A 21,920-nucleotide genomic window follows, 5' to 3' on the forward strand; every position below is an offset into this window, starting at 1 on the left:
ATGGAAATACCGTGCGACGCAGTCACTCGGGGTAGCTGGAAAACTGGAGACAACTTCTCTTTGGACCTAATTTAACATTGAAAACGTCGATTCTGGTGACGCTTTGTGCATTCTAACCTAAAAAACAGATGCCCACAAGTCTTCAGCGTAAATTATTATCTGAAAGTCTTCGTAGAAACGAAGATATACCCTTTTTTGCTTTAATCCTCGTTGTGAGCACCATAACCTCGTTGTGAGCAAGACAAGCGCAGTGCGTGTATGGTTTTAATATGTAATTCAGATGGTGAAAATATAATTTTCAATCTACCACAGCAACTAAAACGTTTTTGCACAGCAGCATTTCTTTGCAAGACGTTGTGCATACCCCAAAGGGAGGCATATTAGTTTTGAACTGTCCGTCTGTCATTCCGTCAATCTGTCCGAAAACTTTAACATTGGCCATAACTTCCTTATAAGTGACCGGATTTGATTCATATTTGAACACAACATCCCTTAGCACCTTCCTACGGACCTGAATTTTTTTACCTTGACTCCTGAATGGCCTTTACCTTGAAGGTCAAATTGTCCAAAAACATTTAAGATTGGCCATAATGTCCTGGCATAATGTTTAGGCACAACATATCTTTGGACAAGGCCTTTCAACTATCCTATATTCTTTTGACCTTGACCCCTGAATGACCTTCACCTTGAAGGTCAAATTGTCCAAAAACTTAAAAATTGGTCATAACTTCCTTATTAGTATACGGATTCTACTCATATTTTGAAACAACACCCCTTTAGGCAAGACCTTCAAACTGATCTGTATTTTTTTACCTTGTACCGTGAATAACCTTCTAGAACATCCAAAAACTTAAACATTAGTCATAACTTCTTTATAAGTAAGTGGAATTAATTCATATTTGGACACAATGCCCCTTTGGACAAGACCTTCCAACTGACCTATATTTATTTCACCTTGACCTTGAATTACCTTCACATTGAAGATCTAATTGTCCAAAAACAAATAATCTATCTGGTCCATAAATCAAAGGAACAAAGCACCACTTCAGAGGCATTGTCAACTTACCGTGATAGTCCTTGTTTTACATAACTTGGTCAGTCTTCAGCTCAGGATAAACACATGTATGTGTGTATCACACAGATTGTGAAATTGTTGAAATATTCATAAACACCCCGTGATGTTCACTCGTGCCACACTAGAGTATACGAAATAAAATACCCGATTTACCTCCACTGATTAGTTCTTCTGTTAATCTGATGACTTGTGAATATGAAGAATAATTTTCAAAAAAGAAAAAGAAGAACTATTGCAAAGAAAAACTATTGTACAAAAACGTTTTGATTGCTTTTGGTAGATTGAAAATTGTATTCTTGCCATTTGAATTACATATTAAAACCAGACAAGCACTGCGCTTGTTTTGCTCACAACGAGGTTATGGTGCTCACAACGAGGATTAAAGCAAAAAAGAGTATATCTTCGTTTCTACGAAGACTTTCAGAAAAAAATGTACGCTGAAGACTTGTGGGCATCTGTTTTAGGTTAGAATGCACAAAGCGTCACCAGAATCGACGTTTTCAATGTTAAATTAGTTCCAAAGAGAAGTTGTCTCCAGTTTTCCAGCTACCCCAAGTGGCTGCGTCGCACGGTACTTCCATCAAATTGTCCACCAACAGGCAATATCTTTACATGTGCATACTTGGAAAACACATCGCTAGCTAACTGCATTCCGATATTTTTACATAAATGTCTGTAATCTTCAAAAATTATGAAAAACTCACCTTGTTTATCGTGTCACTCGTCATAGATGGGTGCTCACAACGAGGAACGGAAGTTGCTCACTACATTTTTACCGATGGACATTTTTCACTCGTTGTGAGTTAAACGGGCGTGCTGTTGGTGCCAGCTATAGGCCGGCCTTACTGTCTATCTGTACTAATAATATCTGTCATATTTTGCGGTTCGGATCGGAATATCCGTCCCGAGGTGACCCGCCCATTGGGCGGTAACGAGGCTTGCCGAGTTACCGCCCATGGGCGGGTGACCGAGGGATGGATATTCCAAACCGAACCGCAAACATATGTCAGATATTTTTTCTTGCATATTCTACCATTTTCCATTATATTTTAAATTCTTTATCTTTATTTTCAATGAAAATTTATATCATTACAAACCGTAACTACTTTCATTCAACAGCGTATGAATTACAAAATCATTCATAACGGTAAAATGACGTCATCTTTATCGTGCCATTGTACAGCACGCGACTCATCTGGAACCCCCCCATGCCAGATGAAATTTCCGGCATGGGTAAAACTAACGGAAACGCCAGTCTGATATGCAAGAATAGGGGCTCACGCACCCTAGTACACCATCCTCGTCGTCTCAGCCTACTTTGTAGGGCCACTCCCCTCGGCATTAGTCAGGACATCGGCAGCTGGTCCGCAGAAGTGACGAAGTAGGATTCCGTAGTTAACGCCCACGGTTGAATGCTACGTTAAAGTTGTCTACCAGCCAAGTTGAAAATCTTCTGCCGATGCCCTGTGCCTTCTCAGCGACGTGCACGCTCCGAGGGGAAGTGAGAAGAGGTTGTAACCACACTAGTGAAATTTTATATATGTATATAATTATGCTTCTAAAACAATTTTCAAACATCAAAGAATATGTAAAATATGTACTGCAAATATTTGTCCACATTATATTTAATCATTAAACTATATGCATCCATTTCTTTTTGAAAAAAAAAATGACTTAGACTTCATAGAAAATAAATTTCTTATAACCTCCCTTTATTAACATGAAATGTAAATTTGGTAATATCTTTACAAATAATGCTTAAATATTGATAAATCTTCATTTGAGCATTATATTTATGATATAAAACCATAAAAAATTACAGGATCTTTAAAAACGACATAGGCATTCTTTTTTTTCTAGCGCAATCAAAAACTGAGTTATAATGTCATAATTATATTATGTCCCAGATAAAAGGCATTTATAAGAATGATATAGCTTTCGTTCATTCTTGTATCTATTTATTGTAAATGCATTAATAACATGTATATAATGATGGATGGTGAAAGACTCAATATATGCTCTTTACAGTAGTCCATTACCAACATCATTTCATCGTTTAAGTTGCAATCCTTATAAAGTATAGGCCTGCGCACGTTGTGAGAACTTGTTTTTCATCCGAGCTTAATTATATATGTTTAAACTATTTCTCCACGTGCAGCTCTTTCTCAGAATATAGCCAGTGCTCACACAGAGTATGCATGGACAGAGTCTGCATGGATTCAAGGCTGCACCCACTTAAAATTTAATTGCTCCAAGTCAATTTCTCGTGTTTATTTTAAGTTATTAATTATCTTTCATCTGCACCAAAACTAAGACCACGTTGTAGACAATTAAGATTTCATTTTTAAGTTGTAAAAAGTTTTGCACCTAACATTATTAATTTACAAGACCGTCTTGGGTTTACTGATAAGCTCTGGAGGTATCACTATTACTGGCATATCATGGCCATCATTATGTTCAGTAAATGGTTGAAAGCCGTAACTATATATAAAAGAAGAAGAAGAAGAAGAAGTAGAAGAAGAAGAAGAAGAAGAAGAAGAAGAAGAAGAAGAAAAGAAGAGGAAGAAGAAGAAAAGAAGAAGAGAAGAAGAAGGAGAAGAAGAAGAAGAAGAAGAAAAGAAGAAGAAACAATGTTTAGGGATTATGATATAAGTCTGCAGGAATACATATATTTTTTTTAAATAAGATATTTAGAAAGTGAGATTTTTTAGAACTGTTCTGTCCCTTTAAAAGTGTTAAATAATGTCTTTATGTAATAAACTTCCATAAATTGGTTCGAAATAACCGGTACGTTACGATACCGAAATCAACTTGATTTCGGTAAAGTTACCGAAATCAACTTTTCATTACCGAAATCAACTTATAAAATCACAATTAAGCGTTTTATTATATTTTTTTCATTATAATATATTACAATAGGTTAAGTTTGACTTTCATGCAAAAAATCAGTTCGAAATAATCATTAATAATGATATTAGAAACAAATAACTAAATATCAAGATTATTCCATAATTTGTCACGAACCGAAATATATGTTACAATACCGAAAATCGACTTGTTAAATCACACTTAAGCGTTCTTATTTATAATTTTTTCATTATAATCTATTACAATAGGTTTAGTTTGACTTTCATGCAAAAAATCAGTTCGAAATAATTAATAATTATGAAATTAGAAACAAATACCTATATATCAAGATTACTTCGAACCGAAATATATGTTACCATACCGAAATCGGCTTGTAAAAGTTAAAATAAACATTTTCATATAGATCTTGTTTAATTAATTAATATAAAATCAATCAAATCAGATTTCATTTCAAAGATGAGAACAACACCTAAAATATTTGCATGAATTTCAGAAGTCTATGAAAAAGGTATTTGAGTGAGTTTTAAACTTTGAATTCATATCGCTTATTTTCAATGTTTAGTCAGATAACATTGCAGCGTATCATCTCTTTGATGTTTCTTATAATGATTTCAAAATACAAGATTAAACAAAACTGTGTTTGAAGTTATCCGCCTAATTTAGATCACTATTATAATAGTTGATTGGAAATTATCACAGTATTTAATTTAAATCCAATAATTATGATTTGATTAAAATAAAAAGACGTAGCGGTAGCCATTCATCATAACACCTTTACTAATAAGGAGCAAGCATACACGTGCTCGGACAATGGAGGTGTTAGTTGACATAACATACTTGTTAACCGCAATCTTTTAATATACATCGGCGCATGGAAACTTTAAAGTATCCAAACAACATAATTAGACATAATTTTTTTACATGAAATTAAAGCTGCTTGTCTCCATTAAGACAAAAAATACATTAATATAAAATGACGTATAGCGACCATCCCTATATAATATTTATCAAAAGACTTTTTTTATAGTTCTATATTATAAATATTTCAGATCTATTAAGCTGGTAAAAATATAATTTTATATTAAATAAATTGTCAAAAGACCTGTTTTAACTAATTTGTAGGGGTGGTCGCTAAACGTTTCCGTAGAAAACATTTCGGTATATGAGACAAGGTGCTTTGATATTATTATTACCAAATTGCCTATCAGTTGTTCCAAAAATGTATGCAATTTTTTGATGTCCCGGATACTTAACTACATATTCTACTTATTGAAAAAGTGTTAAGTCATGATTTTATGTTGATCGATTTAAAATCATTTTAAATTTCATATCTGTAAACAGCATAAATTTATGGAATGACTGGTATATATTTATATGATGAAAAAAAAATGGAACACTTTATACTGACAAATTTCAATTATGAAATGTTGTAACTTGTACGATATGACATGCTGTGTATTACTGTATTAAGTAAGGTGTGAAGTAATTAAGACAGGAGGTACAGTTGACATACAATGTATGTTAAAGATAAAAGATTATAATGAACCATCTGTTTATTTCGTATTAAACATTTAAATAAATGACTAAAATAAGTTTAACTGTTCAATAAAAGAAAGACACAAACTTTCCAATTTTACTGCCTGATACATTATACAATTTTTATGGAACATTTTCAGAGCAGTCGAATTATATATCTGTATTCAAATTTATAATAGAAAATCATAAACTTCTGGTTGAAGTTGGATATTTTTTCTTCATAAAACATAAACATGTACAAAATTTATAATTATCTTTAACTCATATTACAGAGTATTTTATTTTTCCATCATAGTCCGATCATAGCTTTTTAAAAATACGATTTGATTAGAAAATTGTTATGCACGACAATCACGTGCAGATATATAACATGCTAATATGGCGGAATCAGACTTTTTCTTAAATCATTATATACATTGCATTCTAATATGAAATGGTATTCGTCTTCTAAGACATTACATGAAAAACATTTTCTATCATTTAAAGGTGTACTATTTGGTTTAGTCCATCTACCTGAGTCAATGTGCAATCTATGTGATAATACTCTTAACCTAGTGAGATCTTTACAAAACCGTTCAAACATTGATAATATTTAGATATGGTTGAAACTTAAAAACAGAAATATGTCTATAAAATAGAGCTCTACTAGAGTTATCTAATCTATTATCTACTAATTATATACATAATTTAAACTTCACCGCTGATTTCGGTAATGCTAAACACATAACGGGTTGTTTAGAACAAAGGCTAGTAACTCAATAATTACATTTTTGTTAATAACACCATTAAAATAAAATATTTTCAATAGATTTTTTAACTGAAAGTCTATTTCACTATTTTTCATCAAATAATGAAGAAATAATAGCAATATTTTAACTAGGTTGGTTTTTACGAGTTGATTTCGGTAATGCTAAACACATAACGGGTTGTTTAGAACAAAGGGAAGTAACTCAATAATTACATTTTTGTTAATAACATCATTAAAATAAAATATTTTCAGTAGATTTTTTAACTGAAAGTCTATTTCACTATTTTTCATCAAATAATGAAGAAATAATAGCAATATTTTAACTAGGTTGGTTTTTACGAGTTGATTTCGGTAATGAAAAGTTGATTTCGGTAACTTTACCGAAATCAAGTTGATTTCGGTATCGTAACGTACCCCGAAATAACTAAGTGCGAATAGAAATGATTAGAACGAGTAACTTCCCTTTAAAGAAATGGCGGAGAAAGAGGCCGCGCGGCGGCGAAGATAATTAATTATGTTTGTAAGTCGATCAAGTAGTTTTACGTTTTCTGATTTAGCCATGACGTTTCTTTTAATTCTCTTACAGATCTGCTTTCTTTTCAGATAGTAACATGTTCTTCTTATCTCGTTTTATGAAATCCAAATGATGATTTTTTTCAGAAATGCCAAGGGAGTTAATTATGGTTTCATAAAATTCAAATTTCCATTGTTCCCTTACTCCGAAAGACCTGTGACAGGATTTTTGTCTGTTAGCCTCTCACTCTTTGCACTAACTATAATTTTACACCCCTTGCACTTTGCAGTCTTCCTTGAACCTTCCTCAGTTATATTGAAAATATCCAAATGGAGTCCTTGGGTTCCATTTTGATAGAGAATGAAAATTTCCAGTTACTCCAGACAGTCACTTTTTCTTGTTTGTTTGACTGAACCTTTACTTGCTTTCCTTGTAAAAACTTTTCACACTCGTATTAGCTCAAATTTAACCAATTATCACTTCAAGTTACTTGTTAACACCTTTCTTTGTAAGAAAATGCATAGATCTCTAAATGGACTTTACATTCAACACAGGGTTGTAATAGAATGCAAAATGGACTCCATTTCGCGAAATGAACTTACCGCCTACGAAATGGACATTTGTTTGTTTAACCATGATGAGTAATATTATTTTTATTAATTTATGTTTAACATATGACATAAAACTACAGATTGAACCAATTAAAATTACTATTTTCCTATGTTATAGTAATATTTCTGAAAATAATCTGGCCTCTACGAAATGGAGTTTTCGGCCACGAAATGGAGTTTTCGCTTACGGAATGGACATTTGCTTTACAAATTATGGTGTAACTGACATGTCACAAAGGGTATCTTTTCTATTCACTTACGTTATTTCTGGGACGACAAAAATATTTTTGTCCCAGGTTAAACATATGATCTAATATAAAATAGAATCTTTCTATTTGAAAGACCATGTATAAAACACTGAACTATGTGGCATTATTATACGATTATTTTCAAATGTAAAAGCATAAATAATGAAAAAAATATTAACAAAATTGTTTAAATCGTAATTTTATGTCATATATCACTTGTTCATTATTAAAAATGATATTAAATAGTACACTTAAACCAAAATTAAAGAGACAAATGTCCATTTCGTAGTCGAAAAGTTCATTTCGCGAAATGGAGTCCATTTCGCATTCTATTACTACCGATTCAACACATAACATATCAGGGATAAATCTAACCATTTATGCTTGGCGGCCACTTGGACCACTGACTTTAAAATTTTGGTGGCCCAGTAATGAAGCCTTTGAATGGCAAGAAGTTAATACTTTTTGTAAGGGTGCCGTGCAAAATACTAGCTGCTAGTGCACTAAGACCATGCCTCATAATTCAAAATATGAGAAAGATTTACTTTTAGATTTTTATTTTATATAAGATAGAGACTGGAGAACACTAAAACCTCGGCTTACAATGGAAATTATTGCTCTGGAACTTACTAACTTTTCTAGAATTTGTTTGGTATGAAATGAACGCTAAACGTTAAATACGCTATTTAATATAATAACAAGTCATATTCACTTTTCCTTCAACGATTCAAAATTTTGCAGGGTGTTCAGTAGACTGAAACTCGAGGGTCAATGATCAGCCGCACAAAATTTTGAAGGATCAAACCCAAATATTCAAGGGTGACCATATATTACAGGAATTATCTCGTGCTCTGTTTTACTAGTGAAACTTGAAAAATGGTTTCAAAAGAATTGAATTGAATTTTGATTATTTTCTGCTAGAAATTTCACTCGTCCTGCAGGAGATTTACTCATCCGGATTCAATTTTTACTCATATTTACGAGGGGACGAGTTGATTTGTTGAGCCCTGGTTCTTTTTGTTGAGAAGAATATCCTAAGTAAAACAGGCTGTTTTGAGCTATAATGAATTGCTAGCCAACAGCACATGGACCACCTAGAATGTTTGGACTCGACGTTGTAAACGCTAAATAAACATCTATTCAAATATGCTGAGAATCTTGAACAATAATCATTATCAAAACAGTTGCATAATTATTGGAAACATTGTTTTCTGTTTTAATCTGAAAAAATTAAAGATTTTATAAAACTGAAAGAAAGCATCAATTATTATGCCCCCACTTCAAAGAAGAGGGGGTATATTGCTTTGCATTTGTCGGTCCGTCGGTCCAAATGGTTTCCAAGTGATAACTAAAGAACGGTTTGGCCTAGGAACTTCAAACTTGGTATGTTGATTGGTCATGACCAGCAGATGACCCCTATTGATTTTGGCGTCAAAGGTCAAGGTCACCAGTGTCTATTCTAGGATTTCAAAATTTGGGGTGATTTTCCCCCCTCTATTTCAAAAAAGGGGGCGATTTTCAAAATCAAGGGGTGCCAATATAAACTGACAATGTTAAATCGTCTGCATAAAGGTTAAACTGAGGCGTTCAACCGATTAAATAATTAAAACTAAGGCAGCAGAAGTTGTCCCCCCTTAATTTTTTTTACGAAAACAAATCATTATAGAACTGTCGCGATTGATTATTAAGGGATTGAAATTACAAACAATAGACCTACAGGGCTCGACACTAACGATGGTCCGTTAGCCCGAGGCTACCAATTTTCCCCAAGGACTACCCGAGTTTCCAAGCTGGGTATCCCGTCGGGCTACTCAAAATTTCAGTGACCTGATGTCTCTAAATTCACTAAAAATAATTAATAAAATAACATTTTTTTAGGCTATGATTCAAAACGAAAGATAAATATATCTTACTAGTAAATAATTAGCCGTTGGGTCACTAATGATTGTAAACATTAAGCGCACGACATGTCTTCAGGCACTGAGGTATAATTGCGTCATCTGTTAATCTCTCGACATCCCTTAATAAATCAATATCATTATTAAATAAACAAACCAATTTTATCTATCCAAGCATGTCGCATACTTTCTCAATAAACCTGTCAATCAGTGTCAGTCATAGCAGACGCATAATAGATTCTATTTAATCTCTATAAACTTGCAAAAAAATGAAACCGGAAGTCCAACTTAATTGCCGATTTTTCCAGCATACTTCAATAGAATTCTTTGTCTATTAAACATTTCAATGAAAATATTTGCTCATATTGGAACCTATTCAAGGGTTTAAACTTAAAAGAATATGATTTGATGATTGATGTAATTCACACTGACAATGATAACCAAAATAAACGTGTTGTCTGAAATAGATCTAATTTCGGATGTAATTTATTCGGACATGAAATTATTGATTGGGAAAAAATCTCTTTATAAAAAAAGAGAAGAAAAATGTTTAAAACTCTTTAAAAAAGAGAAAAGAAATATTCTAAAGTATTTGTAATTGTCTTTGCCATAACTTAATTCACAATGTTGTAAGCACTTCTCAACCATGTAAAAGGAAATATAAGCAATAATGCCAATACATGTATATGAATAAAAAAAAGTTAACAAATACTTATACCCTAGGCATAAAAAACTAAGGCAATATAGTTTGATTAAAAATGGCTTTACATTTCTAATTTCGTGTTTAAATCAGGGACAACAGATATTAATCCAATGTCCCTATTTAAATCTCCTGCCAGTTAAATAACTGAATTACTAGCACTAGTAAAAGTTTGTTATTCTGATATTTTGTTGGTTTATGTCTGACAAAATAAGTTTGTAGAATAAATCAATTAGAGTAAAGACAAACATTTTTTGTTCTTGTCCAAGCTTTTTACTTATGTTTTGAATTTAAAAACACATCTAAAAGGTCAAACATTATCTATACCTGAAAGTAGATTTGTAAGCTCTATTGAAATATTTTTTTTAATACAAAAGCCAGGTAGTACATAAATTTAAAACTGACAGATACTTATTTAGCTCATATTGCCAATATATTCTCCCCTTCCCTATGAGCTGTCAATAATATAAACTGAGCTGATTGCCTAGCAATTTTATTTGCAACACACTAGTAATTTCTGGCTAGAACCCTGTACCTGTAGGTAATGTCTGGCCTTTCAAAACCTTATGACTTTTGTGTGTCACACTGCCATATTTTATAACAAAAATATGTAAAAAAATTGTTGATGATGACTTTGAAGAGCTCAGAGGCTAGCCGGAACCTACATCTCATGCAAAATTAATATCTCATGCTACTGTTTTCTTATCTTTAGATATATACACTCAAAATGCATTTAAATATAATAAGAAATATTTTTTTATGTTTTACAATGAGGACTACCTAGATTTGCCAAGGACTACCTGATCCTCAAAGTAGGTAGTCCTTCTGACTACCCCTAAAAAAAGTTATTGTCAAGCCCTGACCTATCTTTCACGTCTAGATTGTAGCCATGCTAGGAATTGCCTCATTTTTCTTGAATATTTACTACACAAAAATGGCGATCAACTGTCAGACCTAGAACACTAGTTCCGGTCGGTACGGAACATTCCGTGAATTTCCGTCAACTCACGTAACCCGTACCATACGGTACTAAATTATTATAATGAGCTTACAGTTACTTCCCTTCGGTTTCCGGTGTAAATGTAAACAAAACAACCAAATATAATGCAGGATGGAAGTTTAACGATTTTATAAACTTTTTTTATAGATGCGCGATTTTCACGCACATGATTTTGAATTTCAGCGATCTGTGAAATACTAGCGTGAATCGCGCAATCACGCGTCCTAGAATAGACACTGGGTCACATTGACCATGTAGGTAAAAACGGTTTCCGATCAATAACTAAAGAACGCTTAGGCCTAGGAACTTCAAACTTGGTATGGTGATTGGTCATGACCATCAGATGACCCCTATTGATATTGGGGTCAAGGGGTCAAAGGTCAAGGTCACATTGACCATGTAGGTAAAAACGGTTGCCGATCAATAACTAAAGAACGCTTAGGCCTAGGAACTTCAAACTTGGTATGGTGATTGGTCATGACCAGTAGATGACCCCTATTGATTTTGGGGTCAAGGGGTCAATGTAATATTGATCTTGTACTTAATGCGGTTTCTGATCAATAACTCAACAACTCAAGTTGCCTTGGTTGATATTTTTAAATTAAACTAAAAATGCTTTTGGTATACACATTTGAAGATCTTATGTAATATAACAACTTGGCTGTCATTAATGAGGCCTCCATGATTCATAAAATTTATGCATATATTATTTGGTAAGATTTGTAATAACTTAAATTGCTGCACACAACCTATGGGGTCACAATATTTATTACCTTGTGACTAGTCATGACCAGTAGATACTAGATAACCCTTATTAATTGTTTGCACACTGGGTCAGAAGTCATGCATAATAACCTGACCACATGACTAATTGGCTGCCGATAGGGGGCATACAATTACATGTTTTACAAACATATCTTGTTAATGGTAGGCTTAAATAAAGATACTTTAAAAAGTCCCAGTGATTTTTTTGGGCTTATTTTATAGCTGTTATTGGGTCATATTCCCAATTGAAAATAGTATATTGTTTTCCCAATTCACAGGAAAAAATTCCCAATTGAAAGTTACAAAATAAACATTTAATAAAAATTAAAAAATCTTTGGTTCACTGTAATAGTGCTTAAATCTTTGAAGATTCCATCATAGACAGTAATTGTTTGCATACATTTAATCACTGCAAAATTTCAGTCACGCATTTTTTCCCAATTGTTAACAAAACACAGCTGAAATTCTCAATTCCTTGGGTATGGGTCATGTTCCCAAAATCCTGGAAATAATCTCTGAAGTCCATTCCTACTTACCAGTGAAATTACAAATACCGCAGTTCAATCTTCATATGAAAGTGTGATAAAACGGCATGGATGATCACCTAACTTTGTCTGTAGCATTCTTGTGGTAGTCTTTTATCAAGTTTGCTCATATTAATTTGATTGGAGGGGTTGCTAAAGCTAAAAATAGAAATACCTATAAACAGTGATTTTTTTCCCAATTTTCAAAACAACCTGTGGCTTTCTGAAGGGGAAATTATAGCGCGATAAATCAGAAATGGGGAAAATCAAATTCCAACAAGTGAGAATGGAATTTACCCACACATTCAATAAAATTTTCAATTTCAATTCAATTTAACATGCATGGTACAAATCAGAGGCTAAAGGGACAGCTTTCTGTCTTCTAGCTGATATAATAAGTCAGATGCTGTTGAGTCATGTTTCTGGTGAAAAAGTGCACAGGGCATTTCAGGGGAAAAATTGGCTTTTTTAAGGGAAAATATACCTATTTTGAGCTAGGGGAAACAGCCTTTATTCGGCTGTAAAATACAGGGAAAAAAATCACTGATAAACGTCTATTTCTACAGAACTAATTGATGGATGATCACCAAACTTTGTCTCTAGCATTCTTAGGTACTCTTTTATCAAGTTTGACTTGCTCATATTAATTTGATTAGCCCCTTTTAGGAGCCACTAAAGCCAAAAATAGAAAAACCTTTGAACATCATTTCCTACTGAAATAATTGATTGATGGTCACCAAACTTTGTAGCATTCTTAGGTAGTCTTTTAGCAAGTTTGCTCATATTAATTTGATTGGCCTCGTTTAAGCTAAAGCTTAAATGCCCCAGGTATTGGCATTGTTTCAAATTATTGTTTAAACATATTCTATGCCCAAATTTAATATTAGAAAATATTGACAATGGATAATTAAGCAGTTGTTTCTGGTGAGCGACTCAGGACCATCGTGCCCCTCTTGTTCAGTTTTAGGTTTGATCACTAACAAACTTTTCTCTAATTTCAGGTGGATTGACACAACTTTCATTACAATTTCTGTTAACAAGTTACCAATTTAAGAAGTGACACAACAATTCAACTCATTAAAAGACACAATCAAATTATATTTCCATACTGTTATCATAAACTAGTGACCTGATAGTTTTCTGAACTCTAAAAAGTGACACAATCCAGACGAAGATGACTGCTCCAGATTTAGACGTTATCAAAGACATTCCTGGCTACAAAGTTATCCTGAAAGCAGTTGTGAAAAATCAAATACAGCAGTTGGTAAGTAGTGTGTATTCACTATAATTTCAATACCCCTTTAAAAAAATTTCAAATTTTGCGCAAATATTCAATTGTCTGAACAAGGTGATGTGCAGAACCCATGTCACCTCTGTGTCGAATCAAGGTCACGCTTTAAGGCAATATGTCAGACAATTATGTGTAAATCTTGTAGTTGTACACCTTCAAGGAATTTCTTCAAACTTGGCTCAAATAATAAACTCAAAAAGGTGTTGTGCCGAATCATTGACGCCATGCAGGCTGACAGTCAAGGTCCCTTTGAAAGATCTCATAATAAACAAATGTTTGGAAATCTCTCATTGACAGATTCTTTTGTTATTTAACTCAAAATTAAATCAAATTAACATTACATCAGTTAAAATATATAATGGCACACAATTACATTTCATATAAATTTGCATATTATATGCACTTTAGTGCCAATTATTAAGAAATTAAAAAAGGTACATGTTTGGATATGTGATAAAAGCTTATATTTTATGAGTTTTGGTTTATCATGTTTCAGGTGGAACAACTAGCTGCCCACACTGATGAAGAATCCATCATTCTAACAGCAAGTGTTGCTGACGGGACACTCAGTCATATAGGGTCAGAGTCGGGCAAGTCTTTCCTGGAAGATAATGAAGATGTTAAATCGCAATTCCTTGGTTTCTGTCTCAAATGTAAGTAGAAATGGGGACCTAAGACTTTAGTCTTATGTGAGGAAGCTATCCAGCTAGCTAGGATTCGTTTTTTGAAGGAATATGATATCTAAAGAATCAGGATTTTTTTCTAGCTTACCTGAGCTTGCTCAGGGTGAGCTCTTAGGATCGTTGATTGTCAGTCATCCGTCCACATTTGTTCGTTAATACTCTAGTGGTCACATTTTTGCCACAATCATTATCAAACTTGGTCAAGATGCTTGTCTAGGTAATTTCTCGGATGAGTTCGAACATGGGTCATCTCGGTCACAGGAGCTAGAAAAAGAAAAATCTTAACACTCTAGTGGCTACTGTGTTGATAAAAATATCCTGGAAATTGGTCTGAAAGTTTGTTTTGCTGATCTAGGTCAAGTACAAATATGGGTGACCTGGAGTCAAAAATTAGGTCACAACGCCCAAATATGAAAAAAAAACAAAACCTTGTGAACACTTTGGTGGTCACATTTTTGACACAATTGTCATCAAACTTCGTCAGGATGCTTGTCTTGCTAAAAATATAGAAAAATCTTGTTAACACTCTAGTGGCTACTGTTTGGATCCAAGTATCCTGGAAATTGGTCTGATAGTTTGTTTTGATACTTTCTAGGTCAAGTTTGAATATGGGTCACCTGGGGTCAAAAACTAGGTCACACTGCCCAAATATTGAAAAACCTTGTTGAACACTCTAGTGGTCACATTTTTAGCTCGACTTTTCTATGAAAAGGGGAGCTATCCTACTCGCCCCGGCGTCGGCGTTAGCGTCGGCGTTGGCGTCACACCTTGGTTAAGTTTTTCGTACCACCCCACTTTATTTCAGAAGTATTACAAGTATGGCTTTGAAACTTACCATACTTGTTCACCATCATAACCTCCATCTACAGACAAGAGTACATAACTCTGTCAAGGTTTTTGACAGAATTATGGCCCTTTTTTGACTTAGAAAGTGTATTGAGCTTGGTTAAGTTTTTTGTACCACCTCACTTTATTTTAAAACCATTGGAGGTATTGCTTTGAAACTGACCATACTTGTTTACCATCACGACCTTCATCAACAGACAAGAGGACATAACTCTGTCAAGGTTTTTGACAGAATTATGCCCCTTTTTGACTTAGAAAATACATTGAATATGGGTAAAATCCACTTATTGCCTTAACCCTTTGAGATATTGCTTTGAAACTTTTAATGCTATTTCACATCATTACCCCCATCTGTACGCAAGAGAAGGTAACTCTGTCAAGGATTTGTTTTAAAAAATTAAGGCCTTTTATCGACTTAGAATCTTGGTTAAGTTTTTAGTACCAGTCCACTTTTTGACTGAACTGTTTGAGATATTAATTTGAAAGTTGGAATACTTGTTTACAATCATGATTCCCAAACATGTCCAGGAGAAGGTAATTCTGTCAAAGATTTTATTTGAATTATGGCCCTTAACTGTCAATGTTTTGTATTATAGGCAAGCACTAAAAAACTTAAAAAATCTAAAAAATTCATTCCTATCCACTTGTTCACTTTACCATAAATTATGTCATATAAACATTGCTGTAATATTCAAGGGTATCAAAAATACAAGTACAAAAATATACTGCTTCCTTGGCATAGATTTCTTGAAAAATTATGTTATTATGTCATTTACCAAGGTGTTCTGAGTGACGTAAAAATACCTTATTCTCTCAAAGTGGGTTTAATACTATTAAATTTATTTAAGGCTCAACTCAGTTTTTTTTTCTTTCTTACCAGCCCTCTTTTGACTTAAACATTTCAAACTTTGCTGCAGTGTTCAAGGGTATCACACAATTCAGTAAAATAATTCTTCACTAAATATCTTAATGCTCATGGCCATTGTTCACTTTAAAAATACAGAGATTCTTGTATTGCCTTTTACTGCAAAAACTTTTTTTATTGGCAAGCAATAAAAAAGTCGAGCGCGCTGTCTTACGGACAGCTCTTGTTAACTCAATTGTCATCAGACTTGATCAGGATGATTGTCTAGGTAATTGCTTGGATGAACATGGGTCATTTTTGATGAGAAACTAGGTCACAGGAGCTAAAAGTAGAAAAGTCTTGTTCGCACTTTAGTGGCTACTGTTTTGATCCAAATATCCTGGAAATTGGTCTGAAAGTTTGTTTTGATGATTTCTAGGTAAAGTTTAAATATTGCTCACTTGGGGTCAAAAACTTGGTCACACTGCCCAAATATGGAAAAACCTTGTTAACACTATAGTGACCACATTTTTTGACTCAACTGTCATGAAACTTGGTTAGGATGCTTGTCCCAGTAATTGCTCGTGTGATTTTGATGGGTCAGGTGAGCGATCTAGGGCCATCTTGGCCATTTTGTTTCGTTTGGGATGGGTCAGACCCAAACAAAGAAAAAAATTGCTGGGCACCCTAGGTCTTGCTTCACCAGTAAAGTTGGAAAGTCACCATTTGACCTTTAGACTTTTAATATGGCACATAAAGAAAAGAAAATTGTAATTGGTAATTTTGGAGTCAGGCCACCAAATTAATGACCATTGTATTAATCAACAAAACTAATAATATATACATATATCAATACTTCTTCAAACTTAACCTCTGTATAATATCTACACATTTTTAATAAATAGTGCCTTCCATGTAATGTCTTGCTTGTTTACCAATCTCAAATTTTACATGTATTTAGAAATATAGAAATCTTTCTCAGTAACATATATATAACAAGGATTTTCAGATTTTAACTTAGATTTAGTTATTGATATGTTTGTTTTTTCAGATCATCACAAAAAGAAACAACAGGAGAAAGAAAAAGAAAGGTTGTTACAGGAACAGCAACAGTTGCAACTTCAGCAACAGCAATTGCAACAACAACAACTCCAACAAATGATGTCACCAACTCGGTTTAGTGGAGGACCGAGATTCATGCCTACACGTTCACCCAGACAGTATTCTCCAAGATTCTCATCCAGATCACCAGGTGTACGTCATGAACCTTACTCGACCCGCCCACCGCGTCGTCCATTAAACCTTGACCAAGGTTCAGGTGCTAATAAAAACACTGGTGCAATGAGACTTCCTGTAGGAAACGATGGTCAAGTTATAAAAATTGAACCAGAAGATGACGAATCATCAAATCAAAGTGCGACTGACACTTCAAATATTGCTTCCGGTGCAACTGGCACCGGGCAACCATCTGCATCCCCTCATTCCTCTGCACCATCTACGCCAGCAAATGTAAAACAAGAGTCTGGAGATCGTGATGACGATGATAATAGATCTGAGTCATCAGCAACTGGAACAACACCTCAGCCGTCTAATGAAGGACTTAATTTGCAGTCAGATCTCTCAGACTTGATCTCTAGTGGTGGTGATAATTCTAATTTAGACAAAGCAGGGACCTCCACTGGTGCAGAGGGAACTGATGCAGATATTAATATTAAACTAGAAGCTATTAGTGAAAATGATATGGAATTAGAAATAACTGGTGTTGAACCTGGACGACCAGCTGTGCCTCAATACGATGTTTCCATGGGGATGCAGTTTGATCCCTCGACCTCTGGAATAGATAGTCAATCTCAGCAAGGCTACAGTAAGTGATTATTACCTATAAAATTATCACCAACTATCTCCTTATACTGAACATGCAGGTCTTGTCAGTAAACGTTTACTTCATACTTCAAAACAGTTCTCTGCCTCTATGAGTATATTACAATCGCAGCTTTTGTATGCGCATTCCTGTGAAATGATAATTGATAACATTGATAGATTCTAAGTAGAAAACAAAATTTGGTTATTTCTAATAAACAATGAAATGGAATAAAGCGGACCAAATAGCTTGTTTCAAAGTTGATTAAACCAGATAAAACATGGTATATAGCAGATGTTTTTAAATGAAATTGTGAAGATTTTTAAAGTATTTTTATAGCCAGTTAAAGATGTAAGAGTTTTCAGCATTAAAGTACTCTTGAATGATATAAAAGCATTTTCATTTTGCACCTAAATTGGCATTAAATTCTGCTGTAGCCTACAATTGGACCAGGCTCTAGGGCTTACAGACAGTACGGAAAATCAGATTTATCAAGATAACCCTTGTCATCTTGTGTGCTTATGATTCTGACTTATAAATGCTTTTGTGGATTTGAACCCAACATAAGAAACTTGATTATTTGAATGGGGAAGATTACTTCTTTACTAGCTTGTAAACTTATTAAAGAAAGGTCATAGTTTATACCTCATTACCTGGCGAGCCATTAAGTTTGTCTGAAATGATGCATCAACATGTATTTACATTCTGCAGTTTTTGTCGTCTTCTGGTACCAGTGAAATTAGCACTAGCCTGACAGAAAAAAGGTTTTCTATTGGAGTACAATTTACAGTGAATGTTGCTAAGTTACTAGCCTGACTAGCTTGTCAGTCCTAATTTTTAGCTCGACTTTTTAAAGAATAGGGAGAGCTATTGTACTCACCCCAGCATTAACATCGCAGTCACACTTTGGTCAAGTTTATGCATTAAGTTACTTCTGAAAGTAGTTGGTTTGGACAGGTCCTGTAACTCTGAGTTACCTTCTAACAGAGCTATGCTCCAATTCTTAAGCCTTTCCTTACGAACAGTAACTGGTTATGACATACTACTACTAATAAAGTCTTAAATAGTACCACTTAAATTTGTTACATAATTATAATACACTGAAAATATCACAGAATGAAATATATTTGTCCAACTGTTTAAATCAAAACTCCATTCTGTTTATACATGAAGTAAACTTTATTGTTGATCTGTATGGGAATGTAAAGGAGATAGTTAACAGAAAACAATCTTGGTTGGTAGTTTCTGATAAATGTACTCAAATATAGAAGGGCTGTTCTTCAGGAGATGCTTTTATTGAATTTACATATCTCATATATATGAATTTTTTCTTATTGACCACTGATTATACAAATTTATGCAAGTTATAACTTGATTTCTTCTTAAAGAAATAAAAATGTTCTTTTATTTGACCTAGAAATTGATTTGTGTCCGAACATTTACATTTTAGTATTGACATACAATGCTTATAGCCCTTGATTCTTCGTGATCTGTATGGAGAATAGATTTCTGGATAGTATTTTCTTGAAAAAGCTAATTGTGAAAATACTATGTGGACCGTCTTATGTATTGGTTTTCTGCCCCACACAGATCACAAAAAAGTCATGTGATTAAGCTCTAGTCTAAGATAGTTTGCTTTTAAAGAATGACAAATTTTAATGAGTAACATGTATTTTATGGCACTTAGTATAAATTTTGTATTGGTCAGTGGTCAATTTGCCTGTACACAAAATCATTTTTGTGGGGACATCCTAGAACCAATAGTTAGGGCAAACAGTATATACATGTGTTGCTCACTATGATGATGTGGAGAGGTGATGTAGATTATTTACTTACATCGTGTAGCAGAAGGTAGGTGTCTTATAATTAGCATGGCTTTTGTTTTCAATTCTTTGAGCTCTTATTATAAGTTATATTCTCCCCTATTAATATTTGAATGTGTAATCTATTTATATAGATACTCTATTCCCATCATGTTACAGTATTCAGACTTGGTTTACCATTAAATTGGGCAAAAAAAGAATGGTAATTAATGTTGTGAAAATTACTTTTATTAAGGTCTACAATGAACCACTGTAGACACTGTTTGCAACTTGGTGTCTAGACATGTACATTGTATGACTCACTCACCATTTTCTGGGGAACAGCTCTTCTTTCTTTGATACATACGCATGATACTGAACATTTTCAAGATGTACACATTAAAAAAACAACAACTAAGTTTTTGCAAACTAAAATTCAAAGTAACAAGTATTGTTACAATTTGTACTAAACTAAAAGCTCACTGCAGACATTTTTTGCTACAAAATACAATGTTATATAAAGTTTGGTTGTGAATATATGTATAGAAACTACTGTACTGGAGATTGTTTTCTGTTGCTATGAAGAATCAGTTATGTGATAAGCAGGCAAAGATCATCATCTGATTGAGTACTGTATATAATATTGTTCTTTAGATTGTTACAATGAATGTGGCCCCAACCAAAAATATTGGTTTTATGCTTGAAAAAACAGGAAGATAAATTATTTGACTCAAAATTCAACGGATTTGCAAAGACAAATTATTTGACTCGAAATTTCAACTGATTTGCAATTGTTAGCACTTAATAATATAATATTTTTAGCTAAGAAAAATGTGTATACTTGATGAAGAGTTACAGTATATATGTAATGTAGATGATCAAGGCTGTACAAAACTGATTCTTCAATATTGACAAGTTTTGTCAAGTTTTGCTTATTTATACCAATGTTGTATTCCATCACACTTTTGACCACTTGCTATTGCTTTGTCTGAAAGAATGCTGCTTTGTTAGAATGATAAATATTTGTTTAATGTCAGGGTTGGCAAAATGTGATTTGACTAAATTGTCCCGTCCGCATCACTCACTTAGGATTATCCAGAAATTTCCAAATAAGTATTTTAATTAACTTATAGGGATTAAGGGGTCCTCAGGTAAGGGAATTTCTGGCTGTTTTGTCCGTTTCAAAGAAAAGGTTGAGCTATTATGGTCACTGCGGGGTTGTCATTGTGCAAAAACTTCAATGTAGCCTATTATTCAAACATTTTGTAAGTCATCAACATAATTTAATAATAGTTGTTAAACATGTGGCCTAACTCTGAAAGGAATATTTTTGGAGTTATGCCCCTTTTCAACTTAGAATATCTGACAAATATCTGACAGAAGAGTGTTAACACCGCAGGCGGTAGGTGCTCTTTGTATTGTCTGTCTTTCTAGTAATTGATAATAAACTGGTCAAAATTCCAAAAAATCATTTATTGCTTGGGTGATAGGAAAGTGACAAAAGTTTTCAAAAGTAGTAGTCACATGATGATGGAATACAACATGACTGAATGCTATCTATGTATAATTATGACAATTATTCTATGCTTTAGTCCTTTCTTGATGAATTTAAATATGTTATTTACATGTAAAACAACATTTTACATCTAATATTTAGTCCTTGTGAAGTTATGGCCAACTGTTAATGTTTATGTCTTTGAGAATATAACAAGTGTTTAGCCATTTAATGAAGGAAGATTCTGTGATTGATAGGTTAGTGGCTTTCCTCTTACATGTAACCCCTGTAAGACTTCTCAATCTTTCAGCAGCTTGTATAAATTCACCATTCTTACAATTTAGAAAATGTCCATGACTATTTTGAGTTTAATCTTTTTTTATAAGTACTGAGAGAAGGTGATCTGATTTTAAAAGTGAGCACAAGAGCAGGTTTAGAGACTTATCATGATACGGTGTCTGTTGTCATTGATTATGATCCACTCCTCTGGAAAATCTCTCAGTTTGAAAAATTTGCTGTTCTATGATCCGCTTTCAAATTTGTGTCATATGACTGTCATGGCCTGTCTGTTTAAGAAAGTTAGAAAACCCTTTGAACTCTTTTAGAAGTTT

General features: G+C 33.5%; 1 protein-coding gene across 1 annotated transcript in view; it reads left to right on the forward strand.

The window, feature by feature from the left end:
• Nucleotides 1–6,649: 6,649 nt before the first annotated feature.
• The window catches only part of LOC132754142 (zinc finger protein with KRAB and SCAN domains 7-like), a 48,752-nt gene continuing 33,481 nt past the window's right edge, over nucleotides 6,650–21,920 (forward strand). Inside the window, exons 1-4 of the mRNA XM_060744737.1 lie at nucleotides 6,650–6,747; nucleotides 13,489–13,751; nucleotides 14,275–14,431; nucleotides 17,203–18,015. Coding sequence (XP_060600720.1) covers nucleotides 13,662–13,751; nucleotides 14,275–14,431; nucleotides 17,203–18,015 — 1,060 coding nt within the window. The 5' untranslated portion in view covers nucleotides 6,650–6,747; nucleotides 13,489–13,661. The remainder of the gene's footprint in view (nucleotides 6,748–13,488; nucleotides 13,752–14,274; nucleotides 14,432–17,202; nucleotides 18,016–21,920) is intronic.

The sequence above is a fragment of the Ruditapes philippinarum genome, unplaced genomic scaffold (genome assembly GCF_026571515.1).
Source record: "Ruditapes philippinarum isolate M1 unplaced genomic scaffold, ASM2657151v2 ctg1063_1_1_1_1, whole genome shotgun sequence".
Lineage (NCBI taxonomy): Eukaryota > Metazoa > Mollusca > Bivalvia > Venerida > Veneridae > Ruditapes > Ruditapes philippinarum.